Genomic DNA, 22,314 nt, shown 5'->3' with positions numbered 1-22,314 from the left:
GGAGAAAGGATGTGGGTGGGGTTGGGAGCACAGAAGGGGTTTCTGGCAACATGACCCTGAGGATATGGAATGGGTACTCAGGGCTATGGAAGGTCAGCTTGGGGCAGAGTCCTCGGTGCCTGGGAGGTGTCCGGTGCCTTGCTGCAAGGGAGCCAAGAAAGACACCCAGCCCCTTGTCTTCCTATCTCCCCAGTATATTCTCCATACCCATGTGGTGCATTTATAGCCCCGTTTTATGGATGAGAAAATTGAGGCCCAGAGTGGTCGAGTCACTGGCCAAAGCCAAACACCCAGATGGTGGCAGAGGCAAGTCCAGAGTTGAAGTCTGGAATGCTTCCCTGGATGGTGGATGCCTCCATAGCAGAGGCCGGCAGAAGCGTGACACGTGGGACACAGCCTTGGCTAAGCGTCCGAGATTCCGTGGTTCCCCGGGTCTGGGGACAAGAGGCGACTGCTCAGCGAGCATCGATTCAGTCTCCATTGGGACGAGGTGGCCGTAGAAATGGCCAGGGCTGCCTTCTAGGACTCTGTGGCCAGGTCCTTCCCGGGGAAGGTGATGTCTGTGCATTTCGCGCTTCTGCCTTCTCCAGACTCTTGCCCTCGGCGGAGGAGGGAGGGGGAGACGCAGCAGGGACAGGGCCGAAGAGCTCGTCCTCGCTGCTGCTCTCTCACATCAGCGGGCTCTGCTTGCTGCCCTTCAAAGCTGCCCTCTGGCTCTGGTCTCAGCCCGTCCTTCCTGAATCAGGCAAATGCCCAGCCCGAGCCTCTCGCCACACGGCTGGTGGTAAGGAGAGAGGTGTGTTTGTTCTGTCATGGGAGCTGTACAAACAGCTTCCTCAGCATTTTTATTAATAATTCAGCCCGTGGCGCAGGGGGTAGGGTAGGGGGGACAGGAGCTGTGGGGAGACAGCGGCAGCGGAGACAGTGTCAGGTAGAGAGACCTGAGGGGAACCCAGGCGCCCTGCCTCCAGCCGCGGCCTAGCAACAGAGCCGGGCGGCCTCGGGGGCCCTGTTGAGGAGGGTGTGGGCCTGGTCTCTGCTCCTGAGGGACAGAACGTCCCTCCCGGCTCGTGCTGCTCCGGAAGCTGAAGCCGAGGTCGACCCGGGACATCTGGGCCCTAATGACCACACCAGATCGGAAATAGGCCTGAGGGGCCCACTGTACTCAGTGTGGCATTCCTTGGGGGAACCGGGGGCTGCAAGCATTTCCTGCCACGTCACGGAACCCGGGGACAAAGAAGCCGCACAGCACAGCGTCACAGAACGAGAGGCTGTCTCTGGGCCCCCCTCTACTGGGGGGAAGGGGTAGGGGAGAGGCAGAAAACCAGAGGCCCGGGCCCTCACCTTTGAGGGACCTGACCTGAGGGCAGAAGAGGGCTGATTCCCACCCTCTGATCTCTTTTCTCACAGGGCCCGCTCACGCCGCACACTTCATTTCCTGCCTGTGCCCAGTCCTCTGTGAGTGCTCAGGAAACAGGGACTCACAGTTGGCTTGGCTCTGATTCACGCTCCAGCAGGAGAGAGCAGCCTTCAAATGCAGCAGAACGGTTCGAGGTCAGACATCTGGAGGAACTTCCTTGACAGGCAAAACATGGCACTGAGGAGTGTGTTCAATATCTATCAAGAATAAGTTTCTATGTTCCGAGTGTCATTTTAAGTGCCTTCCGGGTACCATTTCACCTTTGTGACAATTGAAGGGTATAGGTGGTGTTTTTCTCTCCGCTGTGTGGATGAGGAAACTGAGGACCAGTGAGTGGCGACAGGTAGTCTGCCTCCGGCCACACAGCTATGAATAGCAGGGCCACATAAGTCTGTATTCTTTCTCTTCCCCGTGATTCTGCATGCCCTAGACAGAGCGAATGAGGCCCAGAGAAAGGGTGTCTTCAGAGCTTTCCCTGTGTCAGTGATGCAGGCAGGAAATACAACCCCGCTGAGATTCCCAACGTCCCAGAGCCTTGGTTTCCACCGCCGTATCTCATGGGATTTATCTAGTATGTCTGAGGGACTGTCCATCTCTGACGTTCTGGAACAGTGGCTGTCTAATACCTCCCGGGAGCGAATGAGACTGGGATTTTTATGTTTGAAAGGGACAGACTGTAAGCTCTCAGATGGGAGCAAACACTAGGCCTGCTGGTGAATCTCATAGTGGTTGGCAAAAGGCTGGAGCCAGCACCAAGGGTCTCCTCTCGGTTTTCCTGCCAGCTCCCTGGGCTGCTAGCTCTGGGCCCTTGGCCGCCTGGCCGGTTCTTTCCCCCTATAGAGACTTTGTCTCCACCATCTGTTGCCCGAGTGGTGGCCTCTCAGAGGTTCCGTCCCCGCCAACTCTGAAAAGCTCCATGATTCTAAATGCTTACAAAGATCTGTGGAGTTGCAGTGATGAATTCTGCTGTCGCCATCTGGACTCTCAGGTCGATAGGTGGGCAGATTCCTGGGCAGGAACCTTGCTATGTGGTGCCCGTTGACGACATGAGGCAGGGGTGGGAAGAAGTGGACTATTTGGTCTTTACCAGCTAGAGCGCTGAGAGGGTCACCTGTAGGAGGGGGGTGGGGGAGCAGGAACAAGTCAAGACTGGAGACCCTGGAGTCCCAGCCTGTTGGCTTGGCTTTCTGGGATTTGCCAAAAAGGAGTGTGTGGCTATATCCCGGATTCTTGGCTACATGTGGGTAAGGACGGCTGCAGTGTATATGAAACATAATGGCCCTTGAGCAGGGGACGAGGGCTGAGATTTCTGGCCAGGGACTAATTATGGGCTAAGATCTTCGGATGCCTTTTTTTTTTTCCCCTTCCATTTTTAATTAGAACATTCAATCCAAGGAAATCTGTTCTCCACCGGAACACTCTTCATGGAGGTTTGCTTGGGGGAATTTCCTTATCTGTTTCTCAACGGAAAAGCTGTGGGTGGAGGTGAGTGCATGTGTGTATAATAGGCTCCATACAAGTTCAAGGGTACGGGGTGTGTGTGTGTGTGTGTGTGTGTGTGTTCGAGAGAGTACTGGGGGAGATGGAGACAGGTTTGGCCCTGTGGGTGCTGGCTGCCTACTTGTGCTCTGGGAAGGTGGAGGTGTGGCTAGTTGTGAGCTGTGCAGTATAAAGTCAGTTAAGTGCATTTGTCCGGGTGGGATGAGGAATCTTGATTTTAGCTCACCTTTGAATTTCATTCACAGTGGAAAGGAGGGCAGGATGCTGCAGCTGGGCCAGGGGGAAGGGGGGATGGTTTGCCCTCCTGCCTAACCCCTTCAGTTTAGGGTAGGGGCGGGCCCCTTACTGTGCAATGCTTCAATGTCTGTATCTCCTGTGTTTGTGTGCCTGTGCATGTGTGTGTAGGGGGGAGGCGGTGGTGTGGTTGATTAGGTGTGTATGCATGTGCAGGGAGGTCTCTGTACCTGAAACCACCCAGAGTTCAGTTCCAGGCTTTGAAACTTTGGGGGAGAAGGGCCCCTTCTCCTCTCTGCCCCGGAATCAAACACTTGCCATTCTAGAGTTCACCTGATTCCCACTGGGCTGAACTGACAGAGGAGCTGAGAGAGCCAAGAGAGCCCCCAGGGTTGGAAGGAGGGAATTCTTTCTTGCCTTGAAGTGCTGGGATCCAGGAAAGGGAAAGGGGACCAAGTGAAGGAGCAGCACAGGAGAGGGATGGATGGACGGCTGAAATGTCTGTTTTCTTCTTTTTTTGCGGCTAGGTTGAGTGAAGAGGGTCACTAGGTCCAGTCTGCCAGTGGGGGTGGCGATTCTGGTCCTTCCTGCCCCAACTGTGTTCAAATTCAGGGGATGGCCAGCGTGGCGGACCCAGGCTCAGCTCTGGCAAGAAAAAAAAAAAAAAAGAAATCCACTCCTGGTTTTCGCGCACACCAGCCCGGCTTCCCGGGACCGCCGCGGTGTCGAGTCCCGAGCTGACGCCCTCGAGCCGCCACCAAGCGGAAAACCCGGAGTGGGTTTCCACGCCTTTTGGAACGGAGTCAAAGGGCACCTCGGAGGAGGCGGCCGGCTCCCCCGCCCTGCCGGATTCGAAGCCGCTGCCTTCGGGGGCGCGCCGGCCGGGCTGGTCGCGCCAGTGCGGCGGGTCCCGCAAGCTCGCAGGACCCACCCGAGGGCTCCGCGCCCTCCCCGCGGGGGCCGCGGGCGGGGCGCGCGGGGCGGCCTTGGTGCCCTCGGGGCGGCTCCGGGCGGCGGCGGGCGCGGGCTGCAGTGCGGCGGCGCGGCCGGCAGCGGGCAGCAGCGGGCGCAGGCGGCAGCGGTGGCGGTGGCAGCGGCGCTCGGCAGCGGGCGGGCGGCGCCGGCGGTGCCCGGGGCGCGCTCACACACGCGCTCACACACACACATACACACGGCCTCGTACACACTCACACACGCTCCGGCGCGCACACGCGGCGCGCAGGCCGGAGGGAGGAGGCTCGGCTCGGCGGCGGCGGCGGCGGCGGCGGCAGCGTGCTCGGCGGGCGGGCGGGAGGGCTGGCGGGCGGCCCCCGCTCCCCGGCTCCGCGGCTCGGTGCAGCCCGCGAGGCCCCCGCCCTCGGACCCGCCCCCGGGGGTCGCCCGGCCCCATGCCCTGCAGCGGCGGCGGAGCAGCGCGCGGCCGCGGGAGGCTCTGAGGAGCCCGGAGGGAGCCGGCGACGAGGGGACCATGTACCGGGACCCGGAGGCGGCCAGCCCAGGTAAGCGCGGCCCCGCGCGGGCTGGGGCGCCCCGCACCGGCAGGCAGGACGGCGGCAGCGCCGGGCGCCGTCTCGGAGCCCCGGCCCGGGAGCCGCACAGACTCCCTCCCCCCCACCCCCCTCCGCGGGGTCATCCCAGCCCCGGGGGCGCGGGCTTGAGCTGCAGCGGCTCGGACCCCGGCCCCCGCAGTCCGGGCGCTGCCAGGCTTGATGCCCGGCGCCGGCTTCGCAGTGTCCCCACAAGGACCTCCCCCCCCCCCTCACCCCCCAGCAGCCCAAGGACAACGTGTGTGGCGGAGCGAGGAGCCACTGCCCCCGCGGGAACCGGGCAGTACCCTCAAGAGGCACCCCCGGGTCCCCAGCACCAGTGCCCCCCGGGTGCCGGGGCTGGGGGACCCCAGGAGGAGGATCCCAGGCAGCTTTGGGCCAAGGTTGTGGGCACCGAGGAGCAGACTGACATCGGCGGTGCCAACTGTGAATTGAGAGGGTGCCAGGGGGCAAGTGGGAATCTGGTGCAGCAACAGGGGAGGGGGGCTTCGGAGAGGGAGGGTGGGGAACCGCAGGAGCGTGGAGGAAGGAGATAGGAGTACCTGAAGGGAAAGAGAGCAGAGATTGGTGAGATTGGGGGTGCCAGGGGAATGTGCTCCAGAGCTTGGGGGGGGGGTAAGCAAAGAACCCCAAACTCACTCCGGTCCTGTCGGGGGAGGGAGGGAGAGAGGCCGGCTCCTTTGCCTTTCTCCCGAGGGAGCCCGGGGAGTGGCCCGGGAGCCCACGTCTGCTTGGCATCCTCAAAGCCAAGCCGAGGAATCTTTCCTCCTTCCTGGGGAAATTGCTCTGCCGTTTCCTCCTTGGCTCCTGACGCCTCCTCACACGGTGCCCACCTGTAGGCAGGTCCCCTGCAGCTCCTGCCCAGGCTGTCTCAGCGCCCACCTGGGGTGCCCCACCCCAGACCCAGCACCCCACCAGTCTGCCAGCTCTGGCAGCGGGAGGCAGTGGCGGCGGCGGGGTGGGGGGGGGGGGTGGTCTCTGCTTCTGGGTTTCTCTGTGATGCTAAAAGCCAGACACCCGAGCCCGAGGACTTGCTCCCAAATGAGGAGCCTCCAGGCTTACTGTGCTGACCTCCCAGAGTTGGGGGTCCTGGGGGAAGGGACAGCTCTAAGGCCCTCTGCAGAAGGGGCCCAGAGCCCCAAGGCTTTTGAAGGCAGCCCGGTGGACACTAGCTTTGTCCACTCTTGTCCCAGCCCCACATTTGTTCTCCCTCTAGGGGCAGCCTCAGCCTGTCCCTGCCTCCTGAGGACTCAGGCTCTCACCACCATCAGATCACTGCAGCCCAGTGAGTCCTCTGAGCAGGACCTACTGGGTGCCAGGCATTGCACTCACTCAGCACTTGGGTGTAAGGGTGAGAGAGACTCAGTCTCCCTCTCTGGAACCTCATGCCCATCTATGAGTGTCCTCGAGGTGATGGCTGAAGGGACATGGCCTTTGGAGACCCTTCCCTTCATCTGTCTGAACCCAGGTCACCGACCCTGGCATCTTCCCCCAAGAGGCTGCCAGCTTCCAGCGCTTGGACCAAGGGCAGAGGCATTCTCTTGCCTGGATCACCCTCGAAGGAACCAGTAGCTTAGTTCAGAGGCCAGCTCTAGGGTATGAGAATGGAAGGAGTGGGTACAGTGAAGACACTCCCTTCCCCCTCACTCTGCCATGCTGGCGGCCTCCCCTTTCCTGGGAGGAACCCAATGGCCTGGGTCTGTGCCCTCATCCCCTCTCCCTCCTCCCTCTTTCCACCCACGCCTGGGCACCATGACATCACCACTCCCCAAGTACCTCTATCCCCTCCATGGAGGCCAACTTGACGTGCTTGGCATCTTCTGGGCGAAGGGCCTGGATCCCAGCGCTGCCCCTGGCACGCTGGCAGCCCCCAGGCCTCTCCCTCTTCCCCCTCCTCAAACAGGCCTCCCCCCGGGGGTGGAGACCTGTGGTGCCCAGATGCAAGTTCAGGACCCTCCAGTGCCTGGGGCGGGGATAGCACTGACTGGGAAACAGGCTGGGTTGAGGTTCACACCTCTCTGGTGTGGCTGCTGGTCTGATGGGGCCAGAAATGGGCTGGAGAGGGCAGAGTCTGCCTATGATCCTGGTCCCCTGGGGCTCTCTGAGGGGCCCGAGTCATCAGTCTAGCCTTTGTACCCCCTGGCATCCCTGCCCACCTCCTAGAATCCCTACACCTCCTGCCAGACTACATCTCCCCTCTACCCCCAGCTTCCCTCAGGCCCCTCCAGACTCTGCTCCCCCAGGGAGGGCTCTGGGTCCCCCATTTCTGTCTCCCACCTCCCCTTTGGCTGGCACCTGGTAGGAATGAGATATGCAAATTAATTCCTGTGTGACTCAGGCCCCTCCTTCTGGTGCCCCAGGGGCCAGTACCTTGTCTGTCCGATCCCCTTTTCCCACTCCCAGGAACACCTGTGGCCCAACCTTTTTACAATTTTCAGTCTCCTATGTTCTCCCACTTCCCAGGCTGGTTCCAGAGTGTCCCCGAGGTACCCCCTCCCTTAGCCAACTCACTCTGGTCTCCACAGGATTCACCCTGCCACTGAGACCCTTCCCGGAGTTCCCTACCTACTTGGGCCCAGGGCCCCAGGCACTTCTGGGATCTGTCTCTGCAGAAGCAAGGGACTGTGGGAAAAAGCCAGAGCCCAGTGAAGAACGAAGACCAGCCCCCTTCCCACACATCCCATGGGCTTCTGCTCCAAACTCTGTCCACCCCCCCCCAGCTGGCCTGGTCTGGCCTCCCTGTGTCCCTTGAACCCAGGCCCCAGGCCGGGCAGGGCCTCAGCAGGCCTGCAGGGGTCAGCGTTGCAGTGGGCAGGCCAGGCGGCTTCAGGGAGGGAGGAAGGGAGGGAGAGGTGACCTTGCAGTGAGTGAGCGCACAAGGCCAGAGAGGGAAAGTCTGGGCCAGTGCAGCAGGGCTGGGAGAGAAGTCCGATCCTGAGGCTGCCTGCCCTTCGAGCTTGTCCCTGGGGGTAGCAGTACTCCAAGTCTTGTCTGGCCCACCTGTTAGTAGGCCCTGGCCTCCACAGCAACTCTGCCACAAAGGTCATTCTTAGGGAGTGTAGGGGACACAACGCATGGGGCAGTGGGCCTTGGCATGGTGGGTATCCTCTCTCAAGGCAGAAGGATCCGTGAGATTGTCCAGGCCAACCCTCCACCCACTGGGCACAAGTTAAGGGCAGAGGCCATTGGGTGATTCATGGGGCAGGAGTTAGGGTTATAGCTGAAAGGGCCACCAGGATTAGGGACCAGGGTTGGGGTATGGGAAGGTCCGATGAGGCCTGACTCTGACCATTTTGCTGTCAAACTCTAGCCCCACCCCTATCTACCCCTCCACCCCTCCACACCACACCCCCCCACCCCCAACGGCCCCATCTGCACAGGCCCAGACCGCCCTGGCTTGTGTGTCAAGCTTGGGCCCCAGGCTAGGACTAAAGAGCAAATGATCTCCCAAGAGGCCATGGCCGGGAGTGGGGCCTGGGGCTGGGCAGATCTGAAACCCTGGGTGAGTGGGATGGCTTCTGTGGGCCTAGTGCCCCCAAAATGTGTGTTACTATGGAGACAGGACCCTCCTGGGCCTTGGGTCATGCTGTCTGATGACCCTGTGGGAATAGCTTGACCAACGGGGCTGGGTACTCAAAAACTGGGGGCTGGTGGGGAGGGAGATAGTTACAAAGCCCCTCCCGGTTGGGGAAGAGAGGCTACAGCAGGCTGGATTGGGATGGGAACATGCAGGCCAGCAGGTGACAGGTGAGGGACAGCTGGAAGGCAGGGGAACAGGTGGGTGTCAGGCCCTAGGAACCTGGGCCCTGCCCCTTGCCGACCCCGAGCTTGGGCCCAAGGCGCACGGAAGGCAATATAGAGGACCAGGGAAGGGCTGTCCCCCTCCGCACCCCCTCCAGCCCAGCCCAGCCCAGCAGGAGGCCTTGAGGGAAAGGCAGGGGAAGAGTGGGCGGTTCCTTCCCTGTGGCACCCCTCCTTTTCTCCCACCCCCACTGCCCGCCCACTCTCTATTCTCTGAGGGACTTTGAATCCTTATTGAATCTGATGGACCGTTTTCAATAACTGCTTCCCCCAGGGGAGTGAGCAGGGAGAGGAGCAGTGAGGGGGGCCTCGTGGGGGACAGGAGGCCCAGTCCTGAGCCAGGGACTCTTGGCTGGAAGGGAGTCTTTGGGACCATCTCCTCAGAGGCACCAGTGCATCCCAGGTGGGGGTGGGCAGCTCTGCTCCGTGGGCAGCACCCAGCAGGTGGCACATGAGGCCGGTGAGGTCAGCTCTCTCTGTCGTGGCGGTCACTGGTCTGGCCAGGTGCCGGAGCCAGCCCGTGCCAGGTCCGGCCCGGGTGCCCGCCTGCCTTGCAAGGGAACCCCAGCCGGTGGTGCCAGTTCCACGGACACGGAGGTGCCTGACCGTCCAGGCAGTAGGGGGCAGCCTTGCTGGGCCCCCGTCCAACTCATGTCTGGAGGGCATGGCTTTGGTCTCACCCAGCAGAATTCCCCAAGGGTTGGAACGGAGTTGGCAGACAGCTTGGGACCTGTGGAAGGGGCTGGATGGTGCCCAGAGCGTGCGCCTGGAATCCTGGACCCCGTTGGTTTGGGAGGTGGGCTGGCAGTCGTCGGGCCTGCTCTGGGGGGGCTCTGTAACAGCTCCCACCTGGAGGGCCCCCTAGGAAGGGGTGCATCCCCTGTGGGGCTGGGCGGGCGCTTGGATCAGGAGCCGGGATGTTTGGGGAATTGATGTATTCTTGTCATTGAACATGTGGGGCCACAGCGCGGGTGGAAAGCGAGGGCGGGGCCAGCGGGGGAAAGCACTGTGCCGTGTGTACCTACGTGCGGGTGCGGGTGCCAGCTGGACTGGGTAATAGCTGCGCTCGCTCGTCTGAGTGCCGGGCGGGCTGTAAACAGCAGCTAATGAGTGTATTTGTAGTTAGGTGCCTTGAGGTGCACGGGGAGTTGTGACGGAGAGCGCTGGGGAGGGTGCCTCCCTTGGCCCTATATATACCCAGGCAGGCAGGGCCTGTGCCCTCCAGGGGCCCCGCCTGCCCCCTGCCACACCCTTCCACCTGCTGGCTCTGAGGCTTCCAACTCCTGGGAGCAGGGAGGGCGTCACCTGGCTGTGCGACGTGCATCGGTGTGGGGTGTTGGAGCTTTGGTGGGTACAGATAGGAGCATTTTCACGACAGCATGCGGGTCTGTCCAAGGGCACGTGCGCACACGCGCACCTGTGTGTACTACATCCGATTCTCTGCATGTGTACGCGCCCCTCCTTCCGAGCCCTGAGAGGAGGCTGCCCCCACCCCCATCTTGGTAGTGGTCCTGGCTCCTTTGATGCCCTTCTTGGAAGCCGCAGGAAGCTGGCGGCTCTTGGGCAGGCTTGGGGGGACAGGGGGTGACCTGTTGTATCCATCAGAGGAAACAGGAGGGAGAGGTCTGAGCCCCAGCCCCAGGGGGCTCCCACAGTTGCTACTTGCATCAGAGAAAGGGGAGACCTTGGGGCTGACAGAGAGCCCAGCCAACTCTCTGGTTCCAGAACCCTCAGGAGCCCCAGGAATGAGAGAGCAGGTGTGCCGCCGGGCGGGGGCGGGGGCGGGGGCGGGGGCGGGGGGGCAGCCCTAGTAGGTAGGGGTCTCACAGTGCTGGTTGATGAAGTGTGAAGCCTGCCCCCAGCCAGGATGGGGTGGTGTGGGGTATGGGAGACCACAAGGGGTGCCTGCGTGAGGCCCCGCATGGGGGGGAGCAGAGAAGAGAGCTCTGTGGCTAATGTGTCCAATTAAATTACTTCAAACCCTGCCGCGGCAGCTGCTCCCGGCGGGGCCCTGGGTACAAATTGGATCCGTCTCATTACCACGGGTGGTGTCAGCGGGGCCAGAGAGCGGTGGCCAGCTCAGCCAGCACTCGGCAGGCCTTCTCCCCCTCGCTCCGCCTGGGCCCCCGACAGCCCCCTTGAGCCTTTGCTCAATCCAGTACCCCCTCGGGTTTCCCAGGTCGTGCACACCTCCTCGCCATCCTGACCCCCGTCCCTGGCAGCTCAAGGGCCCCTCTGAGCCCTCACTTTCTTTCTCCAGGTATGGGGTTTCATGCTTTATAGGGGGTCCAGCGTAAGGAAGCCCCTCTCAGGTCACCCAGCACGTCCTGCGCCCTCCCTTGATAATAACAATAGCATGATAATAACAGCAGGAGCGCCTAGTATTTGCTAGGCACTCTGTGCACGTGCAGCAGGGGGTGGCTTGCTTAAGCGAGGTCTCTGGGGTCAAACAGCTATCTCTGAATCCTGGCAGAGACACTTGCTGCGCTGTCCCTGGAGCCCGTTACTCCACTATTCTGGCTTCAGTTTCTTTCTCTGTTAAATGGGTATGATGATGATTCTTATTTCCCAGAGGGTTGGAGGGTGAGGCTAGGTAAGGCGGGAAACATCTTTCGCAGAGAGCTCAGCACATAGTAAACACTCAGCCAATGACAGCTGTTATCTTGTCATTATCCTGCACCAAGTGATTGATGTCTGGGATGGGGGTTCCGGAAGCTCCAGGGAGGACATGCCTGCTTCAGCCCTGGTGGAGAAGGAGTCGGGGGGCGGGGGTTCCACTGAAGCAGTGCCAGTCAGCGACCTTCAGAACAGCAAAGATGTGTTGAGTGATCACTACGGGCCAGGTGCCGTTCTAAGAACATGACCTGTGTTAGCTCTTCTATCCACAGATGACTCTGGAAAGGGGGAGCTTGCAGTGAGAAGTTGGCTTGGGGTTCCAGCAAACACCAGCAGACCCAAAGAGCACGAGCTTTAGTCCGGGGCCTTGGGTTTTGAAGAAAGGCTAAGAGCTTGCCACGTGAGCGGTAGGGGTGAGGCGTTCGGTGTGGCGGGGGACAGCACAGGCAGTGGCCCGGAAGTGGGGTCTCGTTCAGTTGAAGCAGCACTGAGTGCTTGGACGTGGCCAGAAGGGAAGCTGTTAGGGGACACTAGCCGGAGTTGAGGCTTGGGAAAGGTAGGTTGGGCCAGATTGTGAAGGTCCTGGCATTCTGAAATAGGAAAACTGGATTTTTTTTTTTTTTTTAATTAGGGCAATGGAGAGCCATGGACGACTTTCAAGCAGATCTCTATTAAAGAACTTTTAACTCTGCAGCAGTGTGGAGGGTAGGAGGCCTGGAGCCAGGCAGGTGTATGGAGCCAGAGTCGCAGGTTAACGTATCTGTTCCCACCTTTGCCCGGCCCCTCCTGGGTCTGTCCCCTGCACAGGGCTGAGTCTGAGGCACCACACCAGGAGGTCTGCAGCGTTCAGCTGGCCTGGGACCCTACCCTTGGAAAGCTTGTGGCAGGTAATGGGCCGTCAAGGGGACACCAGGTGACAACAGATGCAGATGGGCACTGCCAGGGGACTTCCCTAGGGATCTGGGGCATCAGAAAAAGCTTTCCAGAGAGGGACGTAGAGCCAAGGTGGGCCAGTCCAGGGCCCAGGGGACATGGCAAATGCTCCTGGCGGTTGGATGTGAACCGTACCCCACACCGCAGGCCTCTGGGCCAGGCCCCGGGAGAGCCGCACAGCTCACGCTGCCAGGCCTGAGCTCCAGAGCCCCACCAGAGCCAACCTATCTCCACGGCAACTAGGCAGGCACCTCCCTCTCCGTGCCCACGGCCCCTGGCACAGGGGCCCATTCACAGCAGGACTTGGGTACGCCTTCCCACTTCCCTGGGGCCTCGTCCCAGGGCAAACGCCCTCACAGCCGGCGCTGAGTCGCACACGCGTGTTGGTATTTGGGTCCATGTGCACACAAGATGTGTAACGTGCCCCCTACAGCAGGAAGCAGGGAGGCGGGGATGGTCTGCACTGCCTACCCACCTTAGCTGGGGACTTGTTCCCTGGGGTGAGGGTCAGATGGGCACCGAAGAGCTTGATGCCAGGATGATCCCTCAGGGGCCACGGCGAGGAAGGCAGCCCAGAGGAGTGGTTGGGTGGGGCTGCAGGTCGGGGAAGGTGGTGAGACAGAATCTCCCAGCAGGGCCTGGCGGGTCCACAGACCCCCTCGTTCTCCACGTTCAGCCTTGCATTTCTTCTTCACAGCAGTCCTGCGAGGGAGACAGCATTGCCACTGTTGTCCAGATGAGGACGCTGAGGCCCAGAGAGGTCCCACCGGGACCTGAAGTGTCCCACAAGGTCACTCAGTAGAGCAGGGGTGTCAGCTTCACTCCAAAGGCTGGGTCTTGACCACCAGGCTGCACTGCCCGGTGCCCCCCTAATCCCACTAGGATCCAAGCCAGCCCGTCTCTCGACCCATCACTTGGAAGGGAGTGCTGGGAACTGGCGTTGGGACACAGAGGGGTCCCCAGTGCCTCCTTCAGTGCTTGTGGCATCCCCTAAAGCCTTTGTTCTCAGGTCCCTGGAGTGGGGCGCAGCTCCCTTCCCACCCTGTCTCCTCTCCCTCTCGGCAGGCTCAGTGGAAGGTTCCTCTCAGTCAAGGGGAGGCTCTGAGGAGAAAGGGAGGAACCCCTCACTCGCTGCTTGGCACCTGCCAGCCCTGGAGGAGCCTGATGAATCGGCTGTGTGTGGCCCCCCCCCCCCCACCGGCCCCATTCCTCCCTCTCCAGCCCCCGCCTGGTTGGGGAGGTGCGAAGGAAGCGATTTCACAGCCTGTCAGCTGAGACCTAAAAATACCCAGAACTCTGAGATGCTTGGGCAGGGGGAGGAGAGAGCAGGGACCAGGCTGGGGTGCTGGGGGGGTGCAACAATGCTAACTTGGCCAGAGCAGCCCTCACGGCTCGAGAGCCCTAGTCAGACGTGATGGGCAGGGATGCCCTACATCCCCCACCTGACCCCATTTCTGGGTCTTGAGAGCTCCGGCCCTCAGACCCAAGGGAGGGCTTAGTCTCAGACAGGAACCGTGGCACCCAGGCCCTTCAGAGCCTCTGGTCGATGGCTCTTTCTCCCTCTCCACCCCTGAGTTGGCTGGCATCTTTAGGCCGTGGGAGCCAGGCTGGGCCTGTGCCTGCTTCCTTCCTGGAGAAGGTGCCTGCTTCTGTTAGGGGAGAGGCGTGAGGAGGGCAGCGTGGATGGGGGTGCTGGCAGGCGTGCAGTGTGATGTGCGAGCCACCCAGGCACTGGAGGGGGGCAGAGGAGAAGGGGCGTGGCGGCCCGCGTCACTGCCACGTGGCTGTGTGCGAAAGCCTGGCACAGGCCCCCCCTCCCCCACCGCCACGAGGCAGCCAGTGCCCGGAAAGGGGGGCACGTGTGTGTGCATGCGTGGGGGCCCGCTGGAGCTGGCCCGATCTAGGTCCCAAAAAGCTCATGGACACGTATGACCGGGCGGATGTAGCGAGTCCAGACAGAAACTGGGCGAAAGCTCAGGTGCAGGTGGGGAAGCATCAGCAAACACGTGTTGCATCCGGCAGACACATGAGGGTGTGTGTGCTTCCCGTGTGGAAACATGATGGCATGTATGCCCGGGCACAGGAACATGGGAAGGCCTCTCTGGGGCCCTAGGCGGGAGCTGGGAGACTCATCAGGGAAATAATGGGGTTCATGGGGTGCCTGTGTGGCTCGATAGAGCACGCAGCTCTTGATCTTGGGGTCATGAGTTCAAGCCCCACGTTGGGGGGTTGGAGGTTGTGGATAATGCATACGTTAATTAATTAAAAGAAATTGTAAGTAATGGGGTTCAAATCCCAGTTCTGCCATGTACTGGTTGGCTGTGTGACCTCGGGCAAGTCACTTAACCTTTCAGTGCTTCATTTCTCCGTCTGTAGAGTGGAGGTGATAACAGCACCTACTTCAGAGGGCTGTTGGGAGGATATGATGAGTTGATGTATATAAACTGGCTGGAACTGTGCCTGTCACCGAGTCAGCACCATGAACATACTAGCTCTTATTATCGGGTTCTCCCCTTCAGTGACACAGGTGGGAGCGCCAAGTCCAGAGAGGGCAAGTGACCTGCCCAAAGTCACACAGTAAGTGAGTGGCAGAGCCAGGGTTAGAACCCAGACTCCAGTGCCTTAGGACGGGGCTTGTTCAAATTTAACTTCATGAGACCGCCCCCGCTTTGGACCACAAGAAGTCCCTACAACACAGAACTGTAACCACATTGGCATCTGGGGCCTAGATTCTGCCAGGGCTGGGCTGGATCATGGGAACTTGGGGATCTGAGCATCTTCAGATAATGCCAGGGTGGATGGGTCCTCAGGGCAGTGGTTAGACGCCTGATTTAGAAACATGCCTCTGATTAGCCTGTGGACTTGGCCAATTACTCAGCCTTCCCGAGTCTCAGTTTCTTCCCTATAATGGAATAACAGTAATACATACTTTATGGGGTTATTGTGGGAAGAAAATGAGATCCTGCATGCAATGCTTTAAGTGACTGGAACATCGTGCCTAATAAATGCTCGGTAATGTTAGCTGCAATTATAACCCATGCAGAATGCTCCCACCCAGTGCTCCATAGATGGTGACTTCCTGGGACGCCCGGCTGGCTCCGTCGGTTAAGTGGCTGACTCTTGATTTCGGCCCAGGTCATAATCTCATGGTTTAAGCCCGGTTCGGGCTTCACGCTGACAGCACAGAGCCTGCTTGGGATTCTCTCTTTCCCTCTCTGCCCCCGCCCCGCTTGTGTTCGCTTGCTCACTCGCTCAGTCTCTCAAAATAAATAAACTCCTAAAAAATGGTGGCAAATTGCTTCTCTCTCAGCCTCTGACTACCCTTACTCCCTTCCATACTTCACAGGGCTTAGACTGCTCAGGGGCAGTTTGCAAGCAGCCAAGACCCGTTTCTGCCTCCCGTTACTGGTTTTGCCCAGAAAGGAACAGGACCCACCACTGACACTTAGCCCCTGAGCCCTCTACATCTGGCCTCATCACCCACTTGTTATATGAACTTGGATAAGCACCATTTCCTCTCGGGTCCTGGCTTGTTTCCTTCTGTAAATTAGAAAGCCTGGACCCCATAGTCCCAGATCCTCCTGGTCATGTTGCTGTGTGACCCAGGAGAGTCCCTGGCTCAGCTCACTGGAGGGGGTGGCAGGTTGACAGGAAGAGAGGTCGGCTGGCTTCCCTGAGTGAGCGGAGCATCTGGGGCCTGAGCCGACTGGTGGCCTGCCATCATGCCAGCCCGCACCTGTGGCTGCGTAGGAGGGCATGTGGGCCCGACTGGCTGGGCACTGACATTGGGGAGGCTCAAGGACGATGACTAGAGAGAGCCCTTCTTGGGGCCCTGGGAGCTGCCACTCCAGCCGTCCTCCCCCGCTCTCCTCCCTGTCTCCCCCGGGCTTTCCTTCAGCAATTCCTCCTTCCTCCCTGTCCTTCCTCTCTCCTTCTCCTTCCTGGAGTCTCCCAGTATCTCCTTCTCTCTTTCCTCCTCCAATTTAGTAATTTTGACCATTTTCCAGGGTGCCTCCTTCCTCCCTCTCCCTCTGCAGAGGGGAGATCTCTCCCCCCTCCTCTGTCTCTCAGTTTCCTGAGATTCCTCCTTTTTTCTTCCTACAACATGGAAGAAATGTCCCTGTTTCTCTCGATCTTCCTGGCTGCCCCTGCTGCTCCTGAGCCTAGGTCTCTCTCTTACTCTGCAGGGGCATGTCTAGGCCCCTTCATTTCTTGTCCCCTGGCTCTCTCCCACTTCACAGTCCCTCCTTCCCCAGTGTCCCCACCTCTGCCTCCATTCTTCCAGTTCCTTGGTGCTCCTTACTCCTCCACCATCTCCCCTGCCCTCAAAAGTTTCCCAGCCTCCTTCAGATGATGGGGCTGATGGGGCTGAGCCAGGCACTTTCTGTGGCTGGTGCTGCTATTCAGTACCTCAATAACCCCCCACCCCTGTGAGTTCAGAAAGGGGGTCAGCCCAGGGCCCAGGGACTGGCAGCCTTGCCTCCTAATTAGTAGGAAGTAATTGCCTGGAAAAAAAAATTTCATTTAGAATGAGACTCTGAGATTCCAATGTAAAGCAGAGCCAACTGATGGCCCCTGGGGACCAGGAGGAGAGAAGCAGCCGAGGTCAGGGTCTCGGGAAGCCCCCGGATCCCTTCCCTGGCTTGCCCCCAGGACCCCAGCCTTGCAGAAATAGGGAGAGAGCCCTGGGCTGGGAGTACCACCATTGTCATCTGAGTTTGGTTCCACTACTCCTTGTGTGACTGAGGGCAAGTCACTTATTTCTTTGTGCCTTAGTTTTCTGTCCTGTAAAATCAGAAAAACGCCTCGGTATCATGAGGGTTGATTCGGACAATGGCTATGAAAGCACTTCGCGGGCTGTAAAGTGCTGTGGGAGTGTGAGGCGTTACTGTGTTCCTCCAGTCTGCCCTCATAGGAGATGTGAGGATGTGGAGGGGTGGAGCAGTGAGGCTTCCAGAACATGGAAGGATGGCGAGGTGGATCCTGCGGAGCTGAAAGATTAAGGGCAGACAATGGGGTTTTCTATGGCAGTCTCAACACACGCCAGCTGCACCACCCTGAGTGGTCACCTCACCTCTCTGGACCCCACTTTCCTCATCTGTAGAATGCTGATCATCATGCTTCCTCCCGGGGAGAGGTTGTAGTTTTAAAGGAGATGAAGTCTGCAGAGCTCTTAGCAGTTCTTGGCCTATAGTAAGTGCTCAATAAATTATATTATCTGTATCTACTGTAATTGAAGACTGTTATCTTTACTCCCTACCTGGACCCAGAGAAGCTGTGATTTGGGGTATTGTCTTAGGGTGGTTTTATTTGTTTTGCTGTTTGTTTTTGGAAAGAGGGGAATTTCTACACCCAGTGGGGCTAAAATAAAGCAGTCCCTAGAAACACCAAGCAGATCTGCTTATCAAAGAGGCCCAACCTGTGGCGTAGGGAACAGGAGTGGGGTGAAGCTGTGGCCTTCTTCCCTGACTCCCACTTTCTCCTAGAGAAGGGCTTTAGCCAAGTTTCTCATCTGGGTGGGTGTGAGGTAGGGAGCCTTTGCCCTCAGGGAGGCCTATTACAACCCTTTGTGTTCCTTTTGGTAGGTTTGGCTCTACTGCAGGGAGGAAAAGTGTTTGTTTAAACTGATCTACCCCACCCTTCTGGGAAGAGGGAGCAGGAAGTTTAGCTTGGTCCGGGTTGACCACTGGGTTGAGTCTTTGCTATGAACCAGGCAGTATGGTGCCCCAAGGCGGCCAAAACGCGGTCGGACTGCCTGGAACGTGCAGGTTATTAGGCAGCGCTGCAAGCACCGAGCGCCATATTTTCCCGGAATGGCTGAGGGGACGGCGACGGGGACTGTCTGCCACTCCTTCACCCGCCCAGTGCCACCGCGGGGGACATTCTGTTTCTGCTCTAAGCGCAGTACCCGCACCAGCCGCCAGGAGGCAGTTCGGCGGGCCCCACTTGAGGGAATGGGATATGGCATTTACCTTACCGGGGAGGCTTTTTTTTTTTTTTTTTTTTTGGTCATGAGTCGGACTGCTAACTGGGTTCTCAGTATCTGAGGACCTCACTGGGGAAAGGGAGCTCTTGAAGTCGCCTGGTCGCTTCCGTGGCTTCAGCTCATGGCTGATCGGGAGCGATTGGCAGAGGAAAGTGGAATCACTATGCTGCAGTCCTGGAAACAGCTCCGGTTCTTTGGATCCTGCTCGTTAGGGGCAATGCAAAGGGCAGCCTGGAGGAGGGAGCAGTCAAAGGACAGAAACGGGTTTCAGCACCAAGGACAGGAGTGCTGCGACCCGCCCCTGCTTCAGCACCGTGGACAGATCCCAGGGCGGCGCACTCCGTGGCTCCTTCCTAATATTTGTGGTGCAAATGATAGCCCAGAATATGGCAGAATGGCACCTCCCAGAGGGAATCTCAGTCACCCTATGTTCTAACGAGAAGACTTAGGACCAGAGAGTTGAGTTAGTTGCCTAAGGCCACACACCCACAGCGACACAGTGGGTGGCAGAACTGGATTCAGAGCCCCAATGGTCTCTCTCCAACCATTTCTCCCCACCTGGATTTCCACTAGATCTCTCCCTCCTTCCTAAACATCCCCGGGAGCAGCTTCACATTCGGTTCTATCCTTAAGAACCCTTGAGCTGGCAACTATTAAGTGTGCCCTTTCCCCCACCAAAACCCCAATCAAGAATCTGAATCCCATGGAAGATTCCTAGCCCCTGAGGTTTTCATGGCTCCCAGCATCAGGTGGAAGGGTGTCAGGGCAGGACAGGTGCCCTGGCCTGTAAGGAAGGCTGAGACTTGGGGAGCTGGAGTTGAGTCATCAGCGAGAGGAACTCTTAAGTGCTCTGAGATCCTCAAATAAAATAGAGCGCACCATTCCAACCTCAGCTTCTTTGCAGCCGTGTATTATTAATAACAATAAGATGCTGACTTAGGCCAAAGCACAACAATGCATTATTCATAGGAGTAACTAGTGGTCAGGGCCTGCACTTAATCATCACACGTCCCTGATCCTGCCCCTGCTCCACACTCCTGGTGGAGAAGCCCTCCACCTGAGCTCCTCCTTTGTTGGGCTTCTGCTACACTGATGGACATGATCATTTTCACGGCTGCCCAGGTGGCTCTTCGGCTTTGGGATCAGGGTGGGTGGGGAGGGTGACTGATTCAAGGCTAACTCAGAGCTGGCACCTGGTCATGTTCATCCTGAATGGCTTTGACCCTGATGACTTCCAGACTCAGCAGCTCTCTGGAGTCTGCAGATGGTCTTTCTCCCCCTCCCCATCTTTTGAGGCTGAAGACTGAAGCCAGATACACCAGGCTTCCATAAGCCAGGAATTGTGGGAGGTGGGGGTGACTGAGGGGAGGGGTCACCAGGCAGAGGATACCCCATCACCACTAAATATGGCAAGAGATGTGACCCCCTGGGTAAACTCTGGAGCACTTTGTAAACTCTTCTGCACTGAAGAAATGGGAGACATTATTACCAAAGCCATGTTCTCTGCTGGAAGAGAGAACCAAGGTAGAGAAGGCATAGAGAATGCATGGATGAGGCCTTTGTAGCTCACCAGGCCCTGCTCCCTTGATGAGGAGTCAAAGTGCTTGTGGATCCTGACATGTCCCCGTCCAATTTCTTGCTGGAATGGCTCCTGGCCCATCCGGACAATCCTTCATTCGCTGTTTACTCACTTGGCATCTCCTCTGAATTCTAAACCGTCTGCATCCAGCCGGCCTCTGCGGCCCCTGCCAGCGCTCTCTCCCTAGCTCACTCACGCATTATCTGTTTTTATTACAGTCAAGGTTGAGGAGGCTTGCTCGTGCTAAGCCCCTATTTTCAGCTACTTGTAACTTTCCAAAACAATTCCCCTTGGGCCTCCTCTTTCACCAGCCTTGCTCTGGCCCCAGGTGAAGCCTGAGGGGTTGTGGGCGTCTCCTTGGATTTCTGAAGGACACTCAGGGAGACTGTCCGGAGGGCATGGGGGTAGGGTGGAGGACCAGCTTTCCTGGGAAATGAATGCCAGACTCTCTTTCTCCTCCTTTTTCTTTCTTCCTTTTACCTACCCATCTTGTTTTCTTTTTCCCAAGGTGGGTAGCCTGGAGGGGGAGCTTTAGAGTAGCGAGAGGGCAGATAATTTGGCATGACAGGCAGCCCGGAGCCTGGCAGTTTAAGGTTCAGAATTTTGCTCACTGGTTTTCTGTTGCTTTCTGCCCAACTCTGCCTTCTTCTGACTGTGTGTGTGTGTGTGTGTGTGTGTGTGTGTGTGTGTGTTGGGTCGGGAGGAGGAAAGGAAGGTGGGAAAGGTACTGAAAATGTCCCCCCTTCCCGTGCCCAAATGTCCCTAGGGATGGCAGGCTCTGCACTTATAAATGCCCCCCCCCCTCCTCACCTTCCCCCATCTCTATCTGCTCAGTAGGCACGTGGAAGGGTGCTTCCTTTGAAAACCTGTGACTCCAGTTTTCACTGCTTTCCACCTCTAACGTCATCACGCAGCCACCAAAGGATAGGAGGGAGGCGCCGGGGCATGATGTGTCGGAAGTAGTGCAGAATCAGGTGGGAGGAGGCAGGATTAGGATAGGAAGGCGCTGGCAGATGTAGCCCCAACCACCCCCAACATCACTCGGCTTTATCTCGGGAATAGTGGTTGCGCCCTAGGCAGTATCAGAGACCCGGCTGGGCACGTCCTGGGCTACCCCACCCTTCTCTGTTTCCTGCCCACCTGTGTCTAACCCCAGGGGCCCACCCCCCAGACTGTTTGGGGACGTTTAGGGGACTGAACCTCTCTCTAATGAGGGTGCTTTACTAAGGCTGCGGGCTGGGCCAATGGAGGGAAAAAGGGTCCCCGGGAAGGGTGTGTGTGAAGTGAGTCTCTGAAGCACCAGGAGGAGTAACTCAGGCAGGGCTCTCTTTGGTAAAACTCTGGGGGGAAATTCCTCTCCCTGACCGCTTTTTTATTTTGTGTTCACTCAATTTCTTTCTTCTCTTGGCTCTGTCCTCAGAGTGACTAGATTCAAGGCTCAGCTCCCCTCGGGTGGAACAAGAGAGAGAACGAGCTGTAGGGTTTGAGGTTTACAGACTCTAGGTGCATCCCTGGCTTTACCTCTCTGCTGCTCTGTGCCCTTGGGCAAGTATTTAACCCTTCTGAGCCTCAGTTTCTCTCTTTGTGAGGCGAGCATGAGAGTATTTACCTCCAGAGGGGTGCTAAAGACTGTAAACATGATTCAGGGTTGAGCACACATGGGTGCTGTGATGAAAGGTATTTGGTCAGGAGAGCAAGGGCCTGGGATCTGGGGATCCCCAAAGAGGGAAGCAGTCTAGGTTGGGAGGGTGTGGGGACAATGCTGGAAGGCCTGGATATGGAGAGTGTGCGTGTCACCAGCCGAGAATGCAAGAGCAAGCAAAGTGTGGGGGAAAGAGTCTGTGTGCACAGATTTCAGCATGTCCAGCAGCTTCCCTATGTCATATCCTGGGCTGAGGGCTGTGGGAGACCCCAAGCGATGGGGAGACACGATCTTACCCCATTGGCTCCAACCCCCAAGGAAAGAGCATTGGACAGAAGATCAGTTAATTCAAGCTTGGAAAATGACGAGACTGCTGTGAATCCCTGGCCATAAGGAAGGGCTTCCCGGAAGAGGCTGGCTTACCTGGGACCTTGAATAACTTCATGCATTTGTTTGTCACTTACTTACCCAGCCTCTCCCAGGTACCAAACCTCAGGCTACAGGGATGAGTGGTGGGGGTGGGGGTGGGGGGGTCTCAGCCCTCCAGGTGTTCCCAGTTGGGTGTGGGGGTGGGGTGGAGACCAAGTGCTAATTATTAACCCACAATGATGAATTGTCATAGTTATTGGGGAGGCAGAAAGGCATGTGGGAGGGAACGAAGACCATCTTGGTCTAGGGATATTAATGGTAGAAGATGGAAGGAAGGTATTCTAGGCAGAGCAAAGAGCTCGTGCCACAAAGCCTCAAGAGTGAAAGAGGTTAGCCTTCTTGAAGGAAGCAGAAAAGTTAGGTGTGGCTAGGTCACGCCGTAGCCCCTTGTGGGAGGCTGTCACACCCTTGCGCTCAGAGGGCAGTCTCTGCAGCTGCGGTAAAGAGCAGGCTCACATTGCCTTAGTTCTCCATACCTGTTTCTTCCTCTGTGACATGGGGCCAACAATGGTACCAGGTTGTGGAGATGACGTGGGATGGCATGTGTAAGCTTCCTGTCTGCCACAAAAGGTGCATGCCCAATTCACGTGAGCTGTTATTTTATGTCGACAGGACCCCAGCATGAGA

General features: G+C 58.3%; 1 protein-coding gene and 1 long non-coding RNA gene across 3 annotated transcripts in view; one reads left to right on the top strand and one right to left on the bottom strand.

Moving 5' to 3' along the window:
* Positions 1-4,539: 4,539 nt before the first annotated feature.
* SYT7 (synaptotagmin 7) overlaps positions 4,540-22,314 on the top strand; it is a 61,099-nt gene continuing 43,324 nt past the window's right edge. For both annotated transcript variants that reach the window (XM_042905523.1, XM_042905524.1), the window contains exon 1: positions 4,540-4,653. In XM_042905523.1, coding sequence (XP_042761457.1) covers positions 4,623-4,653 — 31 coding nt within the window. In that variant the 5' untranslated portion in view covers positions 4,540-4,622. The remainder of the gene's footprint in view (positions 4,654-22,314) is intronic.
* LOC122200096 lies at positions 11,152-21,774 on the bottom strand. The gene is made up of 3 exons (XR_006193716.1): positions 21,727-21,774; positions 12,527-12,753; positions 11,152-11,396 (listed from the first exon to the last, which is right to left on the bottom strand). It is a non-coding gene; the product is annotated as an uncharacterized LOC122200096 (long non-coding RNA).

The sequence above is a fragment of the Panthera leo genome, chromosome D1 (genome assembly GCF_018350215.1).
Source record: "Panthera leo isolate Ple1 chromosome D1, P.leo_Ple1_pat1.1, whole genome shotgun sequence".
Lineage (NCBI taxonomy): Eukaryota > Metazoa > Chordata > Mammalia > Carnivora > Felidae > Panthera > Panthera leo.
The sequence above is the reverse complement of the archived record's forward strand: the minus strand, read 5'-3'. Positions and strand labels throughout refer to the sequence as shown.